The sequence below is a fragment of the Papilio xuthus genome, unplaced genomic scaffold, assembly GCF_000836235.2.
Source record: "Papilio xuthus unplaced genomic scaffold, Pxut_1.1 DF826776.1, whole genome shotgun sequence".
NCBI lineage: Eukaryota > Metazoa > Arthropoda > Insecta > Lepidoptera > Papilionidae > Papilio > Papilio xuthus.
In genome coordinates, this window is record NW_013531873.1 from 135,644 (window position 1) to 157,960 (window position 22,317).

The following is a 22,317-nucleotide window of genomic DNA, read 5'->3' on the forward strand; positions in this document are numbered from 1 at the left end:
TTCAGCCGTCAGCAGTACAATCTCTAAACGATTTATCTGCATTTAAAAAAAAAACTTCTATTATTCATGCGGATGAAACTTACCTTTAGCACAAACTATAAATATGCTGTGATGGATATTACAAATACTGAAAAAAACCATTAATTTCTAAATATATTTATATACCCATAAAATATTAGAAAAATCTAAATTGGTATTATATGTCGCGCGTTGAACATAGCATCGTAAATATACAAACAAACACTGTTTTATATAAATATGATGCTATAGTGAGGATAACAATACTATGTGATCTTTACAAATAGGTTTCTAATGACGCCGAGTTTAAAACATTGTTAATAGAGAAATTATTTAAACAATAGCTAAATTATTGTTTCGCGAGTTTATATGAATTCAGTTGCTTGGCGTTTTTGAGTTTCACAAAATAAAAATGACCAAATAAACAAGAACGATCTATTAAAGAAGCTTATCAGGATTTTTGGCGCGAAACATTGTTATTACAAAATTATATTGGAAAACAACCTTGCCAAAAGATAGAAGTCCGAGGTCTCTGCCTACCCCTATAGGTTACGGGCGTGAGTTTTTTTTTCAACCTTAGCCTCCTAAATCCCTGTCAAGTTCAATATCCTTAATGACACAACTGGCTGATTCCTTATCACTTTTGCATTTTAAAAATACAAATATAACCTCACTTTAAATCAACAAAATAATATTATAACAAATAATATCTAACACTTAACTGCGTAGAATCGCTTCATTCGACTGTTTAATTATAAAAACACCTAACGGATATCCAAGTAGCCGGTGGGATGTAGTTTTTGCGGCAATGCCCCGTTTCCCGCGCTCATTGTTGTGCATTTAGCAATGCGTTTTCCTTCGATATGTATTTGTGCGTGAATGCAGTTTAATTTCTTTGTATGATAAAGAACCCATTTGGAATCGTTACCTTAAAATATGATGCAAGTGAGTATTTAAAAGATCAAGTTTGTAATATTATAAAACGATTTAATAAACTTATGTATGTCGCCGACCATTGTCTTTTCGGGAAGCTAACAGTGGTAGAGCCCGCTTTAACATCTTCGCACTAATTGTCCCGGCTCGCCCGGTGAAATACCACGACCACACAGAAGACAGGCGTCAAGTGGAAGCAATTCCGCGTTTCGTCTGATGAGTGTGCGTCCCGGAGGCCTTATATAGTCCTCTTTCCCTTCCTACACTATTTCTCATAAGAAAAAGATGGGAAGTGGACTTTCCGGAGGATGTGCATCGTCTCCTCCGTGGATTAAAGGTATGCAACGCATATGCAATTGCGTATGTCTATGGGCAACGGTCACTTCGCTATTTCAGCGATTTCAGGTGACTGCTCGCTCGTTTGCCATCTTATGATATAAATAAAAAAATAAATAAGTGAAGCTTAAGCTTTTCCAGTTAAAAATTAGTTTTTGCTTACTTTTATGTAAAATAATTGTGTTAAAAAACCAATATATCGATAGATAAAATCGTTCATCAGGGCACAACACTAATCAGTCGTGCAATGTTTATTTTAATATTCCACATTTTCATACAGACCTTGACTTCAAATTATAAAATAGTTTCAAACTCTCAACACGTACACGTAGACGCGCAACACAAACAAGGATTTGGGTGAAATAAAACAAAACGCTTAGTACATTATAATTTATTACAATATCTAAACAACTTACTCGCTAATGTAAAAGCGTAACGCGAAGTCAGTGGATTAATGAATGAATACAAAACTAAAACTCTCTTCCAGAAATAAAAGCCTGCGTTCAATCTAGCGCACTAATTGTTACATATTGTGCGTTTCCATTGTCACATATGTATTACAACAGAGTTTTTTTATAAAATTGGACAATGTAAACACACATTTAGAGAAGGACATAATATAGTGGAGATATATATTTGTCAACATACATTTTGTATGGACTTTTGATAAAAACTGACTTGAACTGAATGGCTTTTTTGCTACAAAAATGAAATCACTGGTTTAAAGTGTTGATGTAATATCTTTCACTTGGATGTTGTGTGAGGTTGTAAGAATACTGGACGTGAGGCGTGAGGTGTGAGGCGTGAGGTGTGAGGTGCATGAGGTTATCCCATCATGGGTCTGCCCATACCGCGGCCCGGCATCTGCGGCGGCGCTTCACTCTTCACGTTCTTGATTGTCTCATCTATCGACAGAATCTGGAACAAAAACACAAATTATATATAGTCACTAGCGCTCGCCCGCGACTTCACGTCTTCGCGTCTTTTTTAATGTGTATAGACCAAATGTATAGACATACAAAAAAAATGGTTTTTTCAGAATATTAATTTGTGAAAATGATTACATACAAAACACATTGGTTTAGGAATCTTTCACTTTGGGTTTGTTTCTTATGTAATGTGGTTGCATGGTGGCATGGTGTCATGGTGTCATACCTGTGTGGCGGCCTCGCACGCGGCTGTGATGGCGTTGATCTTGACAACAGCGGGCTCCCACACACAGTTCACGTAGTTATCTGCGATATCCTCCTTCTGGATGTCGATGCCGTACCACACGTCACCTGCATATATATACATACACCTTAGTTTATCACCTGAATTAATTAATTATAGAAGCTAGCAGCAAAACTAAAATAAGGTTTTTTCTTCCAATAGCAACTACCACGGAGGACTCTGCCAAAGTCTAGTTTTTGGAGGTAGAGGCATATTTTATCATTTATCAAGTGTTTTTCTGAAGTATGTCGCTTTTGTGTCCAATGTTACCGGCGTGGTGACGCTGACGCAGCTTGTTGAGCAGCCCGGTGGCATCGAGACCGGCGTTGTCGGCGAGCTGTCGCGGGATGGCCTCGAAGGCGCGCGCCGCCGCCGCCACCAGGAGCTGTTCCTTGCCAGCCACACCCTTGGAGTACTCGCGCAGGTGCTTCGATATCTCCATGTCGATTGCACCACCACCTAATAAACACAGCTAAATAATTAACTAAGTCAAGTGAAATACTTTTCTAAATGTACACTTGTATAGAGAAAATTTACGTATGTTTGTAAGATATAAATTGTTACCAGCGACAACGGCATCATTTTTGATAGTCCTGCGCACGATCATGATGGCGTCGTGCAGCGAGCGCTCCGTCTCCTCCAGGAACTGGTCCGCGCCGCCGCGCAGCACCATCGTGCACGCCTTCGCCGCCGGGCATCCTGACTCACACGTACACATACAATATTACACTGATGATCAAAACTATACATATACTACGTAATAATCGTACTAATTTTTAAAATAGAATACAATGTAAATGGAAGAGAAATTATGTATGTATATATAAGTCTGTGATTAAAATAAATTCGTGTAATGATATCAAATCTACATAACATATTTAACAATGTCATCAACAACTTCAATATTCAATGAAAGACTAAATACTAAAAATACAACAACATCTTCCTACATTACAATTTTTAATTTCCCTCACCCTCAGGACCATGTTTAATTCCACCTAACAATCAAAATAATAATATCATAAAAATCAACTAAATATTATATTTAATGCGTAATGTTAAAAGTATTGTTAATATAGTTTTTCTCTCGATTTAGACTCAAAATGTAATATCTTGAAACATAGCCACATAGTTCAGGAGCTCAAAGCAAATTTATAAATTTTTATTTATTTATTGTCTTAATAAATACCTTCAATCTGTATAATTAAGATATAAAAGTGAATTTCTCGTATATTTTAGTGTACAATGTATGTATGTATGTATGTATGTACGTACCGGTGAATATATTGTATCTCTCTCCGCCGACCTGCTTCTCGGTGAAGTGCTGACAGCGGCCGAGGCTGTCGGTCTTCATGTCGCGCACCGAGCTGAGCACCGCGCCGCCGCACGCGCGCTGAGTGCGCCGCAAGTCCTCCGCCGGCACGCGGCCCGCGCAGAACATGTCCCTGCATACATATACTATCTTAATTATATATTATACATCCCAGAACGGTTGCATGGAATATGACATAATTTGGCATACATATAGAACATAGTCTGGAAGAACACATAGGTTAATTATCAGTTCTTTTCTTTATTTAAATTCTACGCATACGGAATCGCGGGCGACAGTTAGTGTACACCACTCTATAATTAGTAAGTGTTGTCTGCAGTGAGTCTAATTTCATTATTTCATCTATTCTGCTTGATTTACATTAAGCCAGTGGAACAATATTATAAATACTAACTGGCGCCAGTGAACGCACACAGTCCACACCAAGCCAGCGCCACTGTCATGTTGTTCTGTCAATCTCTCTCTCTCTCTGTCTTCCACTCACCGGTCAGCAAAGTACTGTGTGGCGACGTCACCAATGGGCAGCATGCTGAGCACCACGTTGGCGCCGCTTGCGTGCAGCGCCGCCAACTTCTCGTACAGGATCTGCCACTCCGCGTCCACCACCTTCTGGTACTCCTTCACGTTGTCCAGACGGATCTATACATCACACAATACTGGATAACTACTACAGCTTAAACATTCTTTACAGCAAACATTACGCAAAGATTTGTTGTAAACCTCTTTTACAAAGTTATTGACTTTAGTGAACCTCCTGATAAATTTTTTTTCAACTTATGAACCCTCTACTTAATTTCCCTTTCACTCTCTTTGCCCCAGTCTTCTAAACAAATCTATACATATTTATAAAATTGGAGTGCCTGTAATATTGGAGATACACAAGACGAATTTGGGTTACACAAAAAGAAAAACCACTTTAAGAAATATCTGATTGGCTGCCCGTAAAGCTGCATTTGTTTCAAGTAATCTCCGGAACAGATGGACTGGGTTTGACAAGACTTTGACCTGAAGGTAACTTATGCACACTCCAGGACAAAGTCTCGTTAGATTCATTTTAATTCTGCGTTCACAAAGTCGGGAGTGTTTCTCACCTGTGCATTATCTCTCTCTGCCTTCAACTCCAATTCAATATTGAGTAATGCGATTTTGCAATCATCGTAGCTCTTCGGCTGCATTTCAAAGCCGGCGTACGAGAACGTCTTCTTGAACGCCACTCCTGACACGAGGAAGGAATCCTCTAATGCACCACCTGACACCTTCTTGATACCTACGGATATACAGATACAAATATAATAAAAAACAATATTATGACAAATTTGTTTGTACTGGTGAGAAAAGTAGTAAATTTTTGCCAAAAAAGCCAAGACATGACAATTCTTGTGACACTTTTGTGAACTTGCCCACTGGGTCAGACAAGGTGTGTACTACTTACTATATTGCATGCAAAACATATTTCATAGCCTCATGTCTACTATCATGATCCACATATATCATTCAGTAATTGGATCCGTTTCTTTTTAATCATCGGCTATAAAAATAATACACAAAAGAAAAATTAACTACAACATATGTCATAGAAGTAATAATACGGCACAGTCAAAGAATCAAATTACCTACCCATAAAATAGAATATGTTACAACAAACAACCATAAGAGAACCAAATTAAAGTTATAGGAATGGTTACGAATTTAATTTCCTCGACCGGACAAAACATTTTTCTGTAAAATTACCAATCATATCGAGCGGCAGCAGGGGCGCGTCCAACGACAGCACTGCGTCCACCACAATCTTTGAGAAGTGATCCTTCTGCTGGTGGATCAGCTTTGACGACATCGCTGTAGACGCGCACTTGCGAAGCAGCTCCCTGCAAATAAATATCTGTGAATAACATATTGTCATCGTCTTTGACAAAACAGAGAGTTTTGTCTAAGAAACCCAAGGTTAGTGAAGAAAATCTATATTAAAAGATAGCTTTAAGATGAACACAAAATCACACAAAATTGATTGAATAACAACAAAAACTTATTTTCTTCAATAAACATAGGAACTGACCTCTGTTCTTCAGGTGACTGGCATTCCACCTTAACGGCTAACTCCTTGACCCTCTCTATGGCGAGACGTGCTGCTGTCCGCAGCGCCTTGATGATGATGCGAGGATGGACTCCTGTGAGTAGGGCAGAGGTGAGTTATCATGTATGGGCAAGTATGTAGCTAGTTTGTATGTAAGGAGCCTCATAGAATTAGTGATCCTCATAGATATCAGTAATTGGATCCGTTTGTTTTAATCATTGGGTAAATAATTTAAAAAGCTACCTAACTACCTAGCAAGTTTTTATAAAGCTTTAAAAAAAAATTAATTAGTAGTCTATGTGTTCTTCCAGACTATGTCTACATCTATGCCAAATTTTATTAAGATCCGTTTAGCTGTTCTTGAGATATCTAGTAGCAACCATCCATCCATCCATCATGCATTCCCAAACAAGGGATTTTGATGAAATTTTACAGAGTATTTTTAGGATACTAAAGATTTGTGATTATGAATTCAAATAGTATAATATCAGTGAGTCTTTAAAGAAAAAGATGACTAAAATACTTATAAACAAAATCATTTCCTTGTACTTCTATATAAATGTTATTGTTCTACTCACCATCTTCCACAAAAGGTTTCAGCCTCTTGAGCAGCTCTCCGGCGAGGATCACAACTGATGTGGTGCCATCACCAACCTTGACACAAAAATTTTGACATTTTTTAAATTATACTATTTCTAATCAATGTTTTTAAAACAAATTAAACCCGGATAAGCGAGAAATCTCTAAAATCAAGTCATTGTCCTATCGCAATGGGCAACCTTAAGCGATAAAAAATATTGTAGCTCCTTGGACTCTCACTTCTCCAGGATTGACTTTGTATGAAATACCTATTCTAAAACCTGAATATTATTTTAATTGAATATTGATAGATTAGTGATAGCCTTTAGTTTAACAGTAAGAGTGGAGCCAAAAACAGTATTTGTATATTGAATTTCAAACTTAAGAAACATTTCTAATGTAAATTAGTCACCTCAGCATCTTGTGACTTGGCGATATCCACAAGGGTTTTGGCAGCTGGATGTACAATATCCAGGAGCTGAAATAATAATTTATTTAGTTAAATATGTAAAAGATATTAAACAATTCCAATGTTGGAGTATGTTAGTAAATTGCCTCATAAAATAATATAATCTACATAAACAAATCAGTAATTGGATCCGTTTGTTCAAATCATTGGCATTTTTTTTTGTCAAAACAACATTTCATATCTTCTCTTTCTATTTAAAGAAAAAGTTACATATCTTATGAGATAACCAAATAGATATAACTCTTTTCATCAAATAGCTTGGATATATGTTTATAATTTATTGATTTTTCATAATTTTAATTTACAATTTGTAGAAACAAGTATTACCTTCATAATAGTAGCTCCATCATTAGATATGACAGCTTTACCACTGTGGTCCACAATCAGTTTATCCATACCCCGAGGACCCAGGGTAGTGCGCACCTGAAGTAAAACACATTCAAGACTGAGTAAAATAAAATGTAAAACTATAGACTACTAAACAGGGCTGTAATTTTTTTTTTTTTTTCACAAAAGGGGGCAAACTAGCAGCGGGAACACCAAGGTGTTCAACAACGCCCATGGACATCAGCAATACCAGAAGAACCGCAGATGTGTTGCCAGCCTTTTAGGTGGTGATAAGCTCGCTTGTTGAAGGACCCTAAGTCGTAGCGGTTTGGAAATACGGCCGAGGACAGACCATTTCACAATGCTGCTGTGCGAGGCGCACGGTTGTGGATTATTACTAATATTATAAATGTAAATGTTTGGATGGATGGATAGATGTTTGAAGGTATCCCCAGAATGGCTCAATGGATTTTGATGAAAATTGGCATACATGTAGAACATAGCCAGGAAGAACATATAGCTAATTACTAATTGCAGGTGACATAATAACATAAGTAAAGTATAGCTTACTGCATCTACAACAAGTTGGCAGGCATTTATGTTGGAGATGAGTTGGGGCTTGCCTTGAGACTGGTCCGTCCCCTCCTTCAGCACTAAAATCTGTGGTTGCTGCAATAATAAGGACAAAAGCATATTTAAAACTTGTTATATGTTGTCTATTTCAAGGCTTTCCACACTTTGCTAAGGTTGAGCAAGACTAACCCTAAATATCTAGGGAGGGTAACTGTTGAGTTTGAAAAGCCTTGTTTTTTACTGATAGATAAGTAGTAACATTGCCTCATGTCTACTATCATGATCCACACATACATTTCAGTAATTGGATCCGTGTGTTTTTAATCATCGGCAATAATTTTAAACAAATGTCAATGAAAGCAACTGTCTATGTAGGTGCAGACAACTTAATTGTTTTTTTTTTTAATTCCTGTCATGTATGAATCATAAAACTTGTAAGTCAAATTGTATAAATAGGAAAATTGCTTAAAAGATACGGTTGACATTAAAATAATTATTAATGAGTTAACTAATTTAAGATCAAAAACTTGAGATGATCTTTTGTTTACAAAGTTTAGAACTTAATTTTAAACATAAAATCGATATTTTGATGGTATTAAGACGTAAAAAATATGATCTTTAAATCATAGTCCCTAACGATTAAATTCAGTATTAACTATAACTTTTACTTACAGGTTAGATTATTTATATGAACAAATTTTATGGAAAAAAAACCAGAATTAAGCGGAAACTTTTATCTCCCCGTAATTATTTGTGTTTTGTAAGATTATCTGTTAGGTAATCATATGGTTAAAGATATAACTTTAGTTATTATTACATGAAATAAAATCAGATGGCCGGTACCGATTGTTTTGATTAGATCATAGATCTTGTAAAAAGGAGTTTTAACTATATAATTGAAAATATTTCTTCGACCATAATTCAATAATTATGAAGAATCTTACTCATACTGTTTATTCTCACTTAATTTTCAAATTATTTCTCGATCTTTAACCTCAATTTCGAAACAGTTTTTCTGCAATTCAATTAACGTTTTCCCATTAATATTATAAGCGATATCTAATTTACACTCTGAAGTAATTTTTAGTTACGAGAAAAACACTAAACTTTAACGGATTATTGAAAAAATCGAAAATTTATTTACCATCTTAAATATTTTCGATAGCTCTCAAAACACAAACTCCACAGACTAAATAAATTATTAAAGACATCAAGTGACTTGACAAAGACAACGACAGGTTTTTTTTCTAGTTGATTCAAAAATACAGTGATTAATTTTTGTTAATTTTAAAATATTAGAGATTATTCAGTTCCTAAGTTAAAGAAAACAACTCAATTAAAAATAACAGTACTAGGAAATATAAAAGTGATCTTGCCTAATAAATAAATTACGATCGACTCCTTTCTTAGATTTCAAATGGAGCCGCCATTTCCTGTCTTTTTTTTAATATACATGTAAAAAATGTACATTAACTATTTAATTACATTGTAAATGACTTTGTTTCCTAGTTTCTATTTTTTTGAGTTACAATTTTAATGTAGTAAATTTTACAATTTGAAAATTTTCAAACAGCTTAACCAATTTTGACACATTAGACGTTTGACATAAGTTTGTCATTCTCTGTGGCGTGTTCAAATTGAAATTATAAGCATAAAATTGTTACGATTGCAACTTTGCTTTAACTTATATGATTTTTAACACTTAATTGTAGAATTCGTCTATAAAATATTAATAAAAGTTTAAAATGAGTCGGCAAGTGGACATAAAAGCTTTAGTTTCACACGTAGTACGAGGAGATGGCATAAATAAATGCAGAATTTGTATGGGAGACACGTCGGAAGGCCAGGTTTTTCTTGGCGATACAGTATTGATGGACGGAGATCAACCTGTAACTTTATCAGAGCTGCTGGAGACAATAACAGGAGTTCAGGTTAGTAACTTTATTATGTGTCAAAGTAAATGTAAATTGCGAAAAACGGAACGGCATCCTAAGTTTGTCAGAAAAAATGGCGACAGACGGCGGCCTTCTCGTACACAAATAACATTTTCCATTAAAACTAATTATATTAAATGATCCATTTTACAGAAAATTCACTTAAAACCAACAAATGTTGTGTTTTAAATACACCAAAGAAATAAATTCTATCATATTAAATACCTGTGGGTTATAAAGTCAACTTGGACATAACTTTATTATGAATGTCATATACGCATTAAAACAAATATACATGTACATAACTATAATTAAATAAAAAAGTATTTTAATTCCATGTAAAAACATATTCATAATAACCTCACACGCTGTTTATCACTCTGTATTCTTATCATTGTACATTATATGCTAAATAAGTCAATTTCTTTTAATACAAATGTAGCTCAGTTATAGAAATACTGTTATTAAGTACTGAAATATATATTTGTTGTACTCTTTTTTATCCATAAAACAAAAAAGAGTAATTTATTTAAAACATTATAGATAAAGGAGTATTTATATTACATAGAGATACATTTTTTCTTTTTAATAAGCATTGGATGGTTTATGAAATAACTTTACTATACAACTTTAGAATATGCTTTAAGTAACTTTGGCTTAAAACCCAAATGTATGATAACCCTTTCATATATAACCTTTTTATTGTACAAGAAAAAACACATTTACTGTGAATTTCATTTTGTATGAATACTCTGTGGGTTATCACAAATTGCTGCAAATATTAAGGATAATGGAACCTTGTAATTCATTAAAAAGTGGTATTATTGCCACATTTAAAGATAAACTTTTATACTAGAGAGAAACAGTAACCGTTGTATGTGGGCTAGTCTGTGGCACATTTCAAACAACTACAAGAATATGTCAGATGTAGAGAATCCATATGACTTTAAACCGTCCATGACATTTTACTAATTTTTGAGATAAAGGAACTACATTTAAGCCCAAAACCACCATATGATCCAAATTAATATGTCTTCATTGTTACATGTTAATTACCCATTTCATTAATGAAAACCCAGAGAGAGAAAATATGGTGATTTTCTGATGGGTACGGTGGTTACAGATGCCGATCAATGAGGACTTACCTGTCAACCTGTGCTCATTATGCTCCATGTCCGCGCTAAACGCAGCCGACTTCCGCACGACATGCAGGCGCGCTGCCCACAAATGGGAGACAGTTGTACAATTGCTGGCCAACCTTCCACAACATGCAAATGATAAGTCTCTATTTGCCCTAGTAGAAGAAAACCAAATGGTCCTTCTAACCGATTGCGATAGTATTCAATCAACTAAAACAGCAGCTTATAGACTTACTAGAAAGATGAGACCATCAGAAAATACTGATGTTGTAAAAACACATCCAAAATATCGTTACCAATGTCCTGATTGTGGCAAACAGTTTGGATACGTCCATCAGTTGTACCGACATTTAAAGGAATCTACAGATTTTAAACGAGCATGTTACATTTGTGCGAAAATTATGAGTCGAGATGAATTGGTAATACATTTAAAAGAGCAACACAATCGAAAACCCTACGACTGCAAAAAGTGTCCCGCCTTGTTGCCCTCGCACAGTCAATATGTCCAACATTTACGTCAGGCACATTCGCAAGGTTCTTGCACTTGTGGCGACTGCGGACGAAGTTTTAAAACTTCTAACAGTTTCCGAGCTCATCTCTCTATACATACCATAAAGTCATGTCCGAGCTGCGACAAAGTATTCCGTAATCAAACGTGCTATTTGTATCATGTCAAAAAGTGCTGTAATTTAGATGCAATGAAGAAACACAAGGGTATGTTAGAAGTGAAGAATAAATGGAGCGATAAAAAAGTTAAAGTCGGTTTGCGGGGAAGGATTGAAAAGGAATGTATTTGTGATTATTGTAAGAAAAAGTTTGCGGGCAAAAAGTTTATATCGGCCCATATACAGATCGTCCATATGAAGAACACACACAGCCCATGCGTTTATTGCGGGAAGTTTCTCGCTGCTGCTCATATGTCGGAACACGTTAAAAAGCATCAGGATTTGACGTTTAAATGTGACCATTGCGGTATAATTTTAAGGACTAAACTGGGTTATAGCCAGCATTTGCGGTTGCACAGCGGAGAGAAGCCTTATCCATGTCAATACTGCAAGGAATCTTTTTCTGCGTCATCGAGACGTTCGGAACACATACGGAAAGTGCACAAGAGCTCTGATATCGTGTTGAAACACGAATGTGGCAAATGTTCAGCAAAGTTCCGACTACCCTACATGCTAAAGAAGCATATGTCAGTGCACAGCAGTGAAAGACAAGCACAGTTTGAATGCTGTGTTTGTCACGAGAAGTTCAATACCTGTTCGACACTACTGAAGCACTGTAGGGTACATAAGAAAAATACATAAAATATCTATGTTACAAAAGTATATAAAATTTGACGTGTGCATGTACATGGCTGCGTATTACATATTTTGGACGAGTTTCAGGTTTACGGATTTACTTCGCTAAAACATAATAAACGAATCTTAAATATTTGTTTTATTAATAAACACAAATACCAAAAACATACAGAATTTTAATTTAATGTAAACTATTCAAAGTAAACGCGGCTCTTAGGAGTAATATTAAATTAAATTTCGTGCATCCAATAAGATTACCAAAAACGTTTAATATCTTCCAAACCACAAGACACTGTTGTTAAAAGCGTGTTTATAATACATAAAGAATAACAATTGCATGACAAATAAATAATTTCGTTTCAAACATAAGAAGAGTTGGTGTAGAGGAACGGGCTGACTGATCGCCTGGTTTCAGGTGGAGGAGGCGAAGAGTTTGCCGCGCGGCGTCTGTTCCTCATGCACACATATGGCGCTTGCGGCGGCTCATTTTCGTAGTATCTGTCATGAGTCTGCCAACCAGTGGACAAAAGCTACGTCTATCCTCAATTCTATATCTACTTTACCAGAAGAGAAAACTTTCTTCTTGCTTTATAATAAAGATGTTATACTCAAAGAAAATATTAAAATATCGTCCAAATTACACGCTGTCAGTATACTGAATAATGTACACCATGAACCTATATTCAAGATCACTCAGCGCCAGAAATCGTTTACGAAAGACACACCCTGGGAATGTCAATATTGTGGCAAGAAGTTTCGACTATTAAACTCACTGAATATACATCTGAGGATGACTACGAACAGAGTATGCATTCATTGCGGTGTTGTTGTCAAGAAGAAAAACTTGCATCATCATTTAGAAAGAGAACACAATATACATTTATTTCACTGCACAACATGTCACAATTTATTTAAAAGGGAATCAGAATTGGAAAAACATATGCAAACAGCACATAGCGTAATGTCATATTCCTGTCCTGTGTGTAAGAAAGGTTTTGTGAAAGAGAGAGCGTTGAGATCACACAAGTTCGCACATACTCTGTTTAATTGTCTCTCATGCAACAGTAGCTTTGAAAACATGAGATGTTATAGATACCACGCCGGTCATTGCAAAGGGTCGAAGTCTCCTCCCGATTCGTTATACAAATGCGATTATTGCGGATATCAATACGTGAACAAGGATTCTCTCAGAAGTCACATACAGAACAAACATTTGAAGGTATTACAATTCGTGTGCCAAATGTGTGGCAAGAGAAGTGCCACTCTTGCTCACCACAAGGCGCATGAAGTCATCCACATGACTGAAAGGATAGTTTTTAAATGTCATTGTGGTGCTAAACTGACCACTCAGCTGGGTTTCAACTTGCATCAAAGGATACATTCAGGTGAAAAGCCTTACGAATGTAAGAAATGCGGTGAAAGGTTCCTATCCGCTTCCAGACGCTTGGATCACATGAAGAGGCGACATATGAAGACGGAAGATATGCCTCATAAATGTAGGGAATGCTCGGCTAAGTTTATAAGACCTTCATTACTTAAGAAGCATTATAAAGTGGTGCACGGTATCTCCAGCTGATATGTAAACCTTCTTTATACGGCATACATGAAGATTTATTGTACCAGGTATTATTAAAAACTAAAAGACATTACAAAAACACTGACTTAAAACTCCAAAGACCATTTGACTTACAATTGTGTCGAATTTATTACAATAAAACTTTTTTGTTTATTTCAGATGACAGAAGACGCTTTCTGCCCTCGAGGTATCTGCGTGTCTTGTACGGACGCAGGCATCAACGCTTACGAGTTTCGAATCCTAACGAAGAATTCCCACAAAGTGTGGTCCAACTGTGTAAACGATCTGAACACAGCTATAAATAGTGGAAAACCACCTAATTCCTTGTATACCGTAATGAGGGAGGACCTTTCAGTTCTATCGGTCAACAACAGCTTTAACGGTGACTCAAAATCACTCCTGAATCATCTCATCAATCGTGTATCTAAGAAGAAAAATATCGAAGTGGAAAAAAAACCGAGAGCCGCACGCTCGGGCCCGCCTTGCAAGTGCACAGACTGCGGAAAACTATTCAATAGCCCGTACTATCTTACTTTGCACTTAAAGAACAGTGGCCAGAAAGAAGCATGCGCTTTATGCGGTACTATGGTGTTTAGAGGTTTGGAAATGAAGGAACATCTTCAAGCGGCCCACGGAAAGGAAGTTCACATGTGTTCCGATTGTCCGATGCTTTTCTCTACCGATTACGAACTGAAGCAACATACGAAAAGAGCTCACAGGCCAGGCGCTTTGACATGCTTTGATTGCGGGAGAACGTTCCCGAGAAACGCATCTTTTGAGGTCCATGCACAGATGCACGCAGTTAGGACGTGCAGGGCTTGTGGTGCACAATTCACAAATAGAGCGTGCTACAGGGAACACCGTTCGAATTGCGAGCCCGGAGCGAAACCAGACACCAAAAATGTACCTAGAAGTCGACGCTCGAACATTCGGGATCCCGCAACGTTCATATGTGATTATTGTGGCAAGACCTACTTATCTAGACCTCAGCTCAAGAACCATATAGTTTGGATCCACATGGATATAAGACCTCATCAGTGTCAATGGTGCGGAAAGAGGTTTTATACTCCGACCAGATTGGCGGAGCATAGTGTTGTTCACACGCGGGAAAGGAACTTCGAATGTGACATTTGTGGTGCGAAACTCGTTTCCAAGATGGCGGCGGTGTACCATAGACGTCGGCATACGGGGGAAAAGCCGTACGAGTGTCAATCGTGCGGGGAAAAGTTCATATCTTCTTCGCGGAGATCAGAGCACGCTAAGCGTCGGCATGGGGTAGGGTCGAAGTTGCAATGTATGGACTGTCCCGCCACCTTTGTGAGAATTCATGAGTTGAAAAAACATATTGCTAAAGTGCATGGAACTCAAAACTCTGATTTAACAATAACTGCTCGAAGATAGCATTGCTATGTAAAATGGTGTTTCATTGTATATTTTTAATGAATTTCTATATTTACAAAGAAACTAGTGATATCATAATATTATTACTATATTTGTAATGAATTGCAGGAATAGTTTTGCTTGTGAGATATACAACTAATTAATAATGTTCTAAAATTATTTAAAAAACACTTTAAATATTCAGTGCGCCTTATTTTTAATAACTTAGCCAATAATTCAATGCTTAGACTTGTAGCGAGCAATATTTGCATTTAAACAATATAATAGAATTATATTTTGTGTATTACATTAATTTTTATTAATAATAATTTCAACTTCGTTATTAATCGTCAGCTCAAATATGTCTTTACTGAGGGGTTCAGAGCCAACTTTATATTAGGTGTGACTAGGCTTTAGTCAACCACGCTACCTCAATGCGAGTTGATTATGAGCGAATTATAACTTTTATTAGCTAATTATATTAGTATTTACTTTAGTTTGTACTTTCGCAATTTATTTGTTTTAAAACACACTAAATGACCATATTTACCTTAGGTTTTTGAGAATCAAAATCTTTTTATAAAACAAATGGCCATTCCTGTCATCTTTGACAAAACTGTAAAAAATTGTTTTTAATAGAGATGTTGGTCTCAGAAACCTACAGTAAAAATCTAGTTATAAATGTTGTTACTATTTTAATATAATAATCGCACGTGTCTTTTACATGAATTGCTTAAATGAATTTGTTGAAATATAAAATATCTCTTTAAAATGGCCCCTATATAAATCCTAGGCATTGTAGCCCTACGTCCAGCAGTGGACAAGTTTAGCCTGAGCATGATGATGATGATGATTATAAATCCTAGGCTCCGAAACTTTAACTTCAAAAGTAATTAATTAGTACGAATTTCTAATCAGTTGCAAGAGGGCCATGTTAATATCCAAATATTGTTTAATATATTGCTACAATAATACTTTTAAATATAAACTGTTTTGTTAAGTTTTTTTTTTTAATATGTGAATAATTCAATAAATTATCTGCTTTATTTTGTGTTTATTTATATATTTAAACCCCGAATATATATATATATATATATATATATATAAATGTTTGTGTATATTTTCGTATCGAGCTAATAAAGTGAGATACAATTTTTCTCAAGAACATTTTGGAAAATCGTTGGATGGGAAATACATTTTTAATCTGTTGCATAAATAATTTCCATCAAACGTAGATTTAAGATCATCTGTGCACTGAAGATGACATTGACGTAATGTTGACAAATGACATTAAAAATTAAGGAATACAAAGTTAATTTTGCCTTTGGTCTTTTTCAAATAAAATATAAATTAAAATCATGTCGTTTCGTAGCGATTTTAAGCAATTACTCAAACCTTATTACTGGATTAATATATTACTCAGTATATCCTATGTTACGTGCAAGAGAACAGGATTTATATGCAACTTTTTATTTCCCGATGTGGATTGTGAATTGGACAGCCGAGAAACGGAAATCCTATTTTTCTTAATCATCGTCGTTATGCTGAGGACTCGAAAGGCGGGCAGTGTGACCATGGTCAATTACTTATCCGCTTCTTTCGTTTATACTAAAATTGCGAACCTAATACTATGGTTATACGCTGATGTAAGGTAAGTGTTTGATTAACGTTATTTTATTGATATAATAGACGCATCATTTATAATATGTACATACAGCAGCTCTGTTGCCTAACGTTCACAATATTATACTTAATAATTAACACAATATTGATACCTAAGCAAATAACAAGGTACAGTCAAAGCTGCATAACCGAGAATCGTTGTCCGGTCCCGACGGTAGACCTCGATAAGCGACAAAAATATCGTGAACCCTTGGACTCTCCTTTATCCAGGATCAAGTGTAAATACAATATTATTAAAACAATATATTGGTTACTCTTAGTAACTACGAATTAGGGGGTAAGTTGTGTTGATTTCAAGTAATTTTTACGGATGATCCCTTAATTATTGGTATTTCAGATACGGCTTACCATATGGTGCCATCCTAATCCTAGCTGCACTCCTCCTCCCTGAACCTACATACTCTGGTCCCGAGCATGTCACCTACTTCCGCGGCCTCCAGACCTTAGAAGATGAGCTTAAGAGACATAAGAGTACAACCTGGGTGATCTGCCTGTATGCAGCTTGGCATCCGGCCTGTGTGAACTTTGCCCCTGTGTTTTCTGAGCTCTCTGCAAGCTATGGACTGGATAATCTGAAGTTTGGCAAGATTGATGTTGGCAGGTAAAGTATTTGCTAACTCAGAGAGAAAGACATGTTTTCTTTGAAAATTCGAATCTCAATAAAGAGTATAGAAATTGGGAAAATTAGTCAGTTCATGTTTTTTTTTTATCAAAAATTGTTTATCAAGTTTTATGGTCAGTTTAGTCAAATCTTCTTATTTTTAAAATAAAACCAATTTTTAATATATTAAAATACCACAAAACATATAAATAATCCTTATTATTTAGATATCCTGAAGCTGCAGCAAAATATAGAGTGCAGGATGGTCCCACCAGCAGACAGCTGCCGACTGTGCTGGTGCTCAGTGAGGGTCAGGAGAAGATGAGGAGGCCACAAGCTGATCATACTGGAAAGCTACAGAAGTCAGTACTTTGTTTATATGAAAATTAAAAAAAAACCTAATATGCTTTGTCTATTGAAATTTAAAATGATTTCATCAGGTTCCTATTCTCCAAAGACAACATGAAAGCAGCTTTTGATCTGGATGGACTCTACCAGGAATGCAAGACAAAGTTAGCCGCTGTGAAAGCCAAGAAGACAGAAAAGACCGAGTAGACCAAAGAATAAAATGTTAGTTTTAAACATTAAGCACAATGCAAACAATATGCTAGTAATATATAGATTACTAAGCTATGAAAAGCAGTAGATTCTAGATCATTCTTAATTTATATAAAGTTAATAAGCCATAATATTTGTTATAATGCATTTCTAAGTCTTTTTGGAGTGATTTTGATATTTTTTTAGTAAATACACTTGTTCTAAAGCATAAATGAAAGATCTGACTTTTTAATTATTATAAAATCTATATAGAAATTATATTTATTTGATTTTTATAATTCCATTATATGCTTTTATATGTGTACTAACTTATTTCTTCATGTAAAGTTATTTTACTTGACCCACTAATGTATTTAATTAAAAAAAATATATGTTGTTTTTGTTAAAAATGTCTTTATTTCATTGAAAATTTTTTACAAACACAAAAAAAAATATGATACGTTTTCCAAACAATTTTGTTATAAAGTTAATGAAAACTCTAATAATCATTTTTAATGTTGTTAATCTATACCTAATATACAACACTATATTACGCTAGTAAAAAAAAACAACTAACATCAGTCTGTTATCGGAAGAAACAATATATTTCGGAGACTAGAATTATTTAGGAAGTTTCTGTTTCATATTAATAATAACTAAACATATACAAACATAACTACATACTATAATATATGTATTTTATTTGTATCGGGGGAGATCTTGCAAACATACCCTACCTTCAAAACAAAGGTAGGGTTATGTGGGACTAAAACCTCCTCGGTTACTAAACTGAAATACAAATTAATAGAGTTTCAGGATCTCCAAGGAACCGGAATTATTATTTGTAATACTATTATTGGTTAGATGATTGTTTTTTACAGTTTATAGATTGATTTTGTCTATGAATAAATCGAAATAAAAATTTGAACAGATCAAACAAATTCATTATCTTCAGATCCGAATACAAATTTTAGATTTTCTTAAATTTGTTTAACATTATTTTTATAAGCTTACTTTTAATTAATCTTAATAAATTTAATTTATCATAACATTAATAATTTATAAATAAAACATTTAATTGAAATTTCAACAAAGATCACTTCGAACAGGAGATCCGACAAATACTAGATTTACAAACAATAAAAACTCAACTCATCTCTATAAATAAATAGGCGATTGGTTGGAAATGCCAACTCTTTCGTTCCTAAAACACACCTAAACATTACATGACAGTTAATTCTATCTAGATTATTAGTTCCAATACTCACCACTACAAATCGCTATCAACGCTAAAATATCGAAAATCAAATAAGCACAAAATCCTACCACTTATAGCCAGACCATTTATAAAGATTAGTGATAAAAACTACACTTACATTAATCACAATGTCTTAACACATGTCTTCTATTTGTCATCAAATGATAAATGAACAAAACGGAAAGGCTTTGTCATTCCATCATACACAACTCAAACTCTCTTCTAGTATCTTCTAGAATCTTCTAGCGCTTAAAGAAAGCGTTAAACAATATCCAATGTATACAGATAAAGACATAAATTCCCTTTCCACTAAGATCGGATAACATACAACAAAACTGTCATAAGAGCTTTTTAGCATGTATGTAAATTGCTAGGGCAATTTTTCGATCTATATGCCTTAAATGACATTCTGTGGAAAGGGTAATAAATATCATCATCTGTACACTGCCAGAGCTCAGAGAATAAACATATCGAATATAATATCCAAAATATTCAACAACCAAAGGAATCTCGGCTTATATTCATTCTCCGTCTTTGTTGATGACACTTTCTCTTTTCTTTTGCCGTTCATTTCTAAAAAAAAAACACAATACAAGTCACAAAAACTTGTAACCTATAATTTTAAAAAACAAGTACTGATATTTTAAAAAGTAATTTTTAAAACTAGAATACAAATGCTTTAATATAGTTTAAGAGAACCTAAAAATCAAATTAAAAGGAATTATTTTTTTTTTTTAAATTTACAACATCTCTATATGGTTGAACCTGGATAGGCGAGTACTAGATAAGGGAGAAACGTCTATAAGCGAGAGTCATTTCCAAGGTCCTGACGAACAACCTCCATAAGCGAGAAACTCGGGTAAGAGAGTAACCACTAAAAGCGAGATAAACATTGCAATCCCTTAGACTTGCTTATCCAGATTCGAGTGTATTTAAAAAATCGTAAAACTTGCTTTTTATAGTTTTTAAAAATAATATTTACCTTTTTATTTTAACTAACCATAGTTACATTAAAAATCTTACCAAAAATGAAATAAATGTTTGAAGAAAGCAAACAATTGTTTATTTGGTGTTATTTTAAACGGCCACCTACAAACATCAAAGGAAAATTTATAACTACATTTTAGGATTAATTAGATTTAAGTTCTTTTTTTATAAAAATGCATCTACCAATATCTACCAGAGATAATGAGAGAAACAATTGACATTATAGTTTTGTACTGCTAAAGTCAAACTAGGATAAGCAAGACTCCAAGGGATCTATGATATCTTTCTTGTTTATAAAAGTTTTTCGAAAGCACAAGTTTTTTGCTTATAGAAGTCGGTGAGTTGTTGAAGACCAGACTCTCGCTTTTTGAGGTATCTCGCTACAAGTTCAAAAGTTAATTTATACTAACTTCTTGATTCCCCTAACTCTAACCAAGCTTTAATAATTTACCTGTTTGTTCATGTCCATTGCTTTGATGTGCTCTCTCTATAGCCAGGACCTGCTCCTCACTGAGCACCGCTGATGTGTCCAGGAACACCTGGATGCTGTATTCCGTTACTGAATGTGACCAGTGGCCAAAAACTCCGATACCTGGGAATATGTTATAATAATAATTAACATTAGTAATCATCAATTATTCCTTCTTCATCTTTCCATCCTATCTTTATCCAACTTATGTAGATATGGCATGTAAAAGAATTAGAATGTTGAATGATAGATTGATCTGGAAGACTTAAACTTGGTATACCAACCTTAAACTTGAAATTTTTGATATTACAAGTAATAATAAATTAATATGCTTACCGACTGGTCGCGGGAACTCTGCTGGTATGTTGACAATGTCAGGTCCACATGTCACTGAACTAAAGTTGTTCTTATCAATCTCATAGCTTGGCCTGAAAAATATTTGCACATATTGAGGAATCATAAATATACTACAACTAGCCGACATAAAGTGCTTTAAAATACAGCCCTGGTAAAGCAAACCCCAATTACAAAAACCCATGACCAAGAGCTCCTTACAATGAGATATTTTACTATCAATTTTAACGTGACATAAACTTAAATATTTACCCATACCTTATGTTATCCGCTACATACAAGTCCGCGTCTCCAGATAAAGATATCAGCTCCACTAGCAAGGGTCCGGTGTGTCCTAGTTGCCAATACGAAAAATTGCCCGCACCCACAACACCGACCACTGTGTCTAAAAGCACTTTATCTATCTCTATTTGCACATATCCTGACAACAAAGAAGACAGAGTCGAGATACAAATAATCCCTAGTAATACTAAAATAAATTCTCTACGCATTTTGTGACAATAAAGCACAAATTTAATATTAAAAACGGCGAAGTAAATGAGAAACTTTTTGGCAATGACAATTTACTTTGAAATGACATTTCACTATGTCTGTCAATGTAGGGATGTACGAGTAAAAGCGATTTAAGAATAATGCAGATTCGTTTTTTTTTTTACTCGAAAACAATAATTAAACAAAATTAAGATTGTTTTAAAGTTTATTTTCATTCAATAATATTTTTATGATATAGCTGTAGCCTTACATGGCTCACTATGATTAAGTACTAAATTCTACAAACGCAAATAGGTAATAATATATTTCCTACACAACAAAAAAAAGACTTTGCTTATCTTAAATATCATTTATTTAAAGAACGACTTTATCCTTATGGAAAAATATTACGGTTATGTATTGATGGACGTAAAACTTATCGTTTTTATCAGTCATTTTGTCATCAATGAATCAGATATGAGTCCATTACCACCTAATCGTATAATACGATTAATGAATGACGCTCTTTGAAAATAGTTACGAACAAATATTATTGTTTCAAAGGAATGATTTGTCATTCTTACTTGTTCGATGGGTTCTGGTGAAAGTTGCTTTGGAAGAGCCTTCTACTTCAAAGGTTTCAAAAAATCACATTTGGACTCGATAGGTGACGCTGTCATCGAGTTTCTAGTGATTTTTATACCTTGTCATATAAATCCGTCTGGAAAGACCCGGATACCACAATACTTACTTACGTGCCATTTCCACTGCATTTT

At 34.8% G+C, this 22,317-nt stretch overlaps 4 protein-coding genes across 6 annotated transcripts; 2 read left to right on the plus strand and 2 right to left on the minus strand.

Annotated features, from left to right (window-relative positions):
- Positions 1-1,662: 1,662 nt before the first annotated feature.
- CCT7 (chaperonin containing TCP1 subunit 7) lies at positions 1,663-9,092 on the minus strand. Of its 2 annotated transcripts, XM_013318988.1 has the most exons (15): positions 8,996-9,092; positions 7,849-7,947; positions 7,279-7,374; positions 6,895-6,960; positions 6,482-6,557; positions 5,886-5,997; positions 5,564-5,697; positions 4,924-5,099; positions 4,317-4,471; positions 3,775-3,944; positions 3,474-3,497; positions 3,064-3,198; positions 2,770-2,958; positions 2,443-2,567; positions 1,663-2,205 (listed from the first exon to the last, which is right to left on the minus strand). In XM_013318988.1, the coding sequence occupies exons 1-15, from the start codon at positions 8,996-8,998 to the stop codon at positions 2,113-2,115; spliced, it is 1,653 nt and encodes a 550-aa protein (XP_013174442.1). In that variant the 5' UTR covers positions 8,999-9,092; the 3' UTR covers positions 1,663-2,112. The 2 variants fall into 2 exon arrangements, with proteins under 2 accessions (XP_013174442.1, XP_013174443.1); XM_013318989.1 differs by lacking the exon at positions 3,474-3,497.
- Positions 9,093-9,473: 381 nt separating this feature from the next.
- Positions 9,474-15,810, plus strand: LOC106122860 (zinc finger protein 62 homolog). The gene is given in 4 exon segments (XM_013318982.1): positions 9,474-9,782; positions 10,909-12,312; positions 12,647-13,749; positions 13,966-15,810. Coding segments are annotated over 4 exon segments (3,930 nt in total). The 5' UTR covers positions 9,474-9,596; the 3' UTR covers positions 15,203-15,810.
- Positions 15,811-16,454: 644 nt separating this feature from the next.
- On the plus strand, positions 16,455-18,020 carry LOC106122881 (thioredoxin-related transmembrane protein 2 homolog). Its single transcript, XM_013319015.1, has 4 exons — positions 16,455-16,832; positions 17,202-17,465; positions 17,693-17,827; positions 17,906-18,020. Exons 1-4 carry the CDS (start codon positions 16,540-16,542, stop codon positions 18,018-18,020), a joined length of 807 nt encoding a protein of 268 aa, XP_013174469.1. The 5' UTR covers positions 16,455-16,539.
- A 458-nt stretch (positions 18,021-18,478) lies between these two features.
- On the minus strand, positions 18,479-21,631 carry LOC106122882 (UPF0669 protein C6orf120 homolog). Of its 2 annotated transcripts, none has more exons than XM_013319016.1 (4): positions 21,329-21,631; positions 21,053-21,144; positions 20,699-20,839; positions 18,479-19,833 (listed from the first exon to the last, which is right to left on the minus strand). In XM_013319016.1, the coding sequence occupies exons 1-4, from the start codon at positions 21,559-21,561 to the stop codon at positions 19,715-19,717; spliced, it is 585 nt and encodes a 194-aa protein (XP_013174470.1). In that variant the 5' UTR covers positions 21,562-21,631; the 3' UTR covers positions 18,479-19,714. The 2 variants fall into 2 exon arrangements, with proteins under 2 accessions (XP_013174470.1, XP_013174471.1); XM_013319017.1 differs by lacking the exon at positions 18,479-19,833 and adding an exon at positions 20,254-20,349.
- Positions 21,632-22,317: the final 686 nt, after the last annotated feature.

Bases quoted from the DNA above. Each gene is read 5' to 3' on its own strand.
- CCT7 (XM_013318988.1), bottom strand. The intron at 3,199-3,473 runs GTGAGGGAAATT...CGTGTGAGTCAG, and splicing joins AATTAAACATGGTCCTGAGG to GATGCCCGGCGGCGAAGGCG. The intron at 2,206-2,442 runs GTATGACACCAT...TTTTTGTTCCAG, and splicing joins CGTGCGAGGCCGCCACACAG to ATTCTGTCGATAGATGAGAC.
- LOC106122882 (XM_013319016.1), bottom strand. From the start codon at position 21,561: ATGCGTAGAGAATTTATTTTAGTATTACTAGGGATTATTTGTATCTCG. The intron at 21,145-21,328 runs GTATGGGTAAAT...AATATTTTTCAG, and splicing joins TATGTAGCGGATAACATAAG to GCCAAGCTATGAGATTGATA. The intron at 19,834-20,698 runs GTAAATTATTAA...TTTTTTTTTTAG, and splicing joins CAATGGACATGAACAAACAG to AAATGAACGGCAAAAGAAAA.
- LOC106122881 (XM_013319015.1), top strand. From the start codon at position 16,540: ATGTCGTTTCGTAGCGATTTTAAGCAATTACTCAAACCTTATTACTGG. The intron at 17,466-17,692 runs GTAAAGTATTTG...CTTATTATTTAG, and splicing joins GGCAAGATTGATGTTGGCAG to ATATCCTGAAGCTGCAGCAA. The intron at 17,828-17,905 runs GTCAGTACTTTG...TGATTTCATCAG, and splicing joins CATACTGGAAAGCTACAGAA to GTTCCTATTCTCCAAAGACA.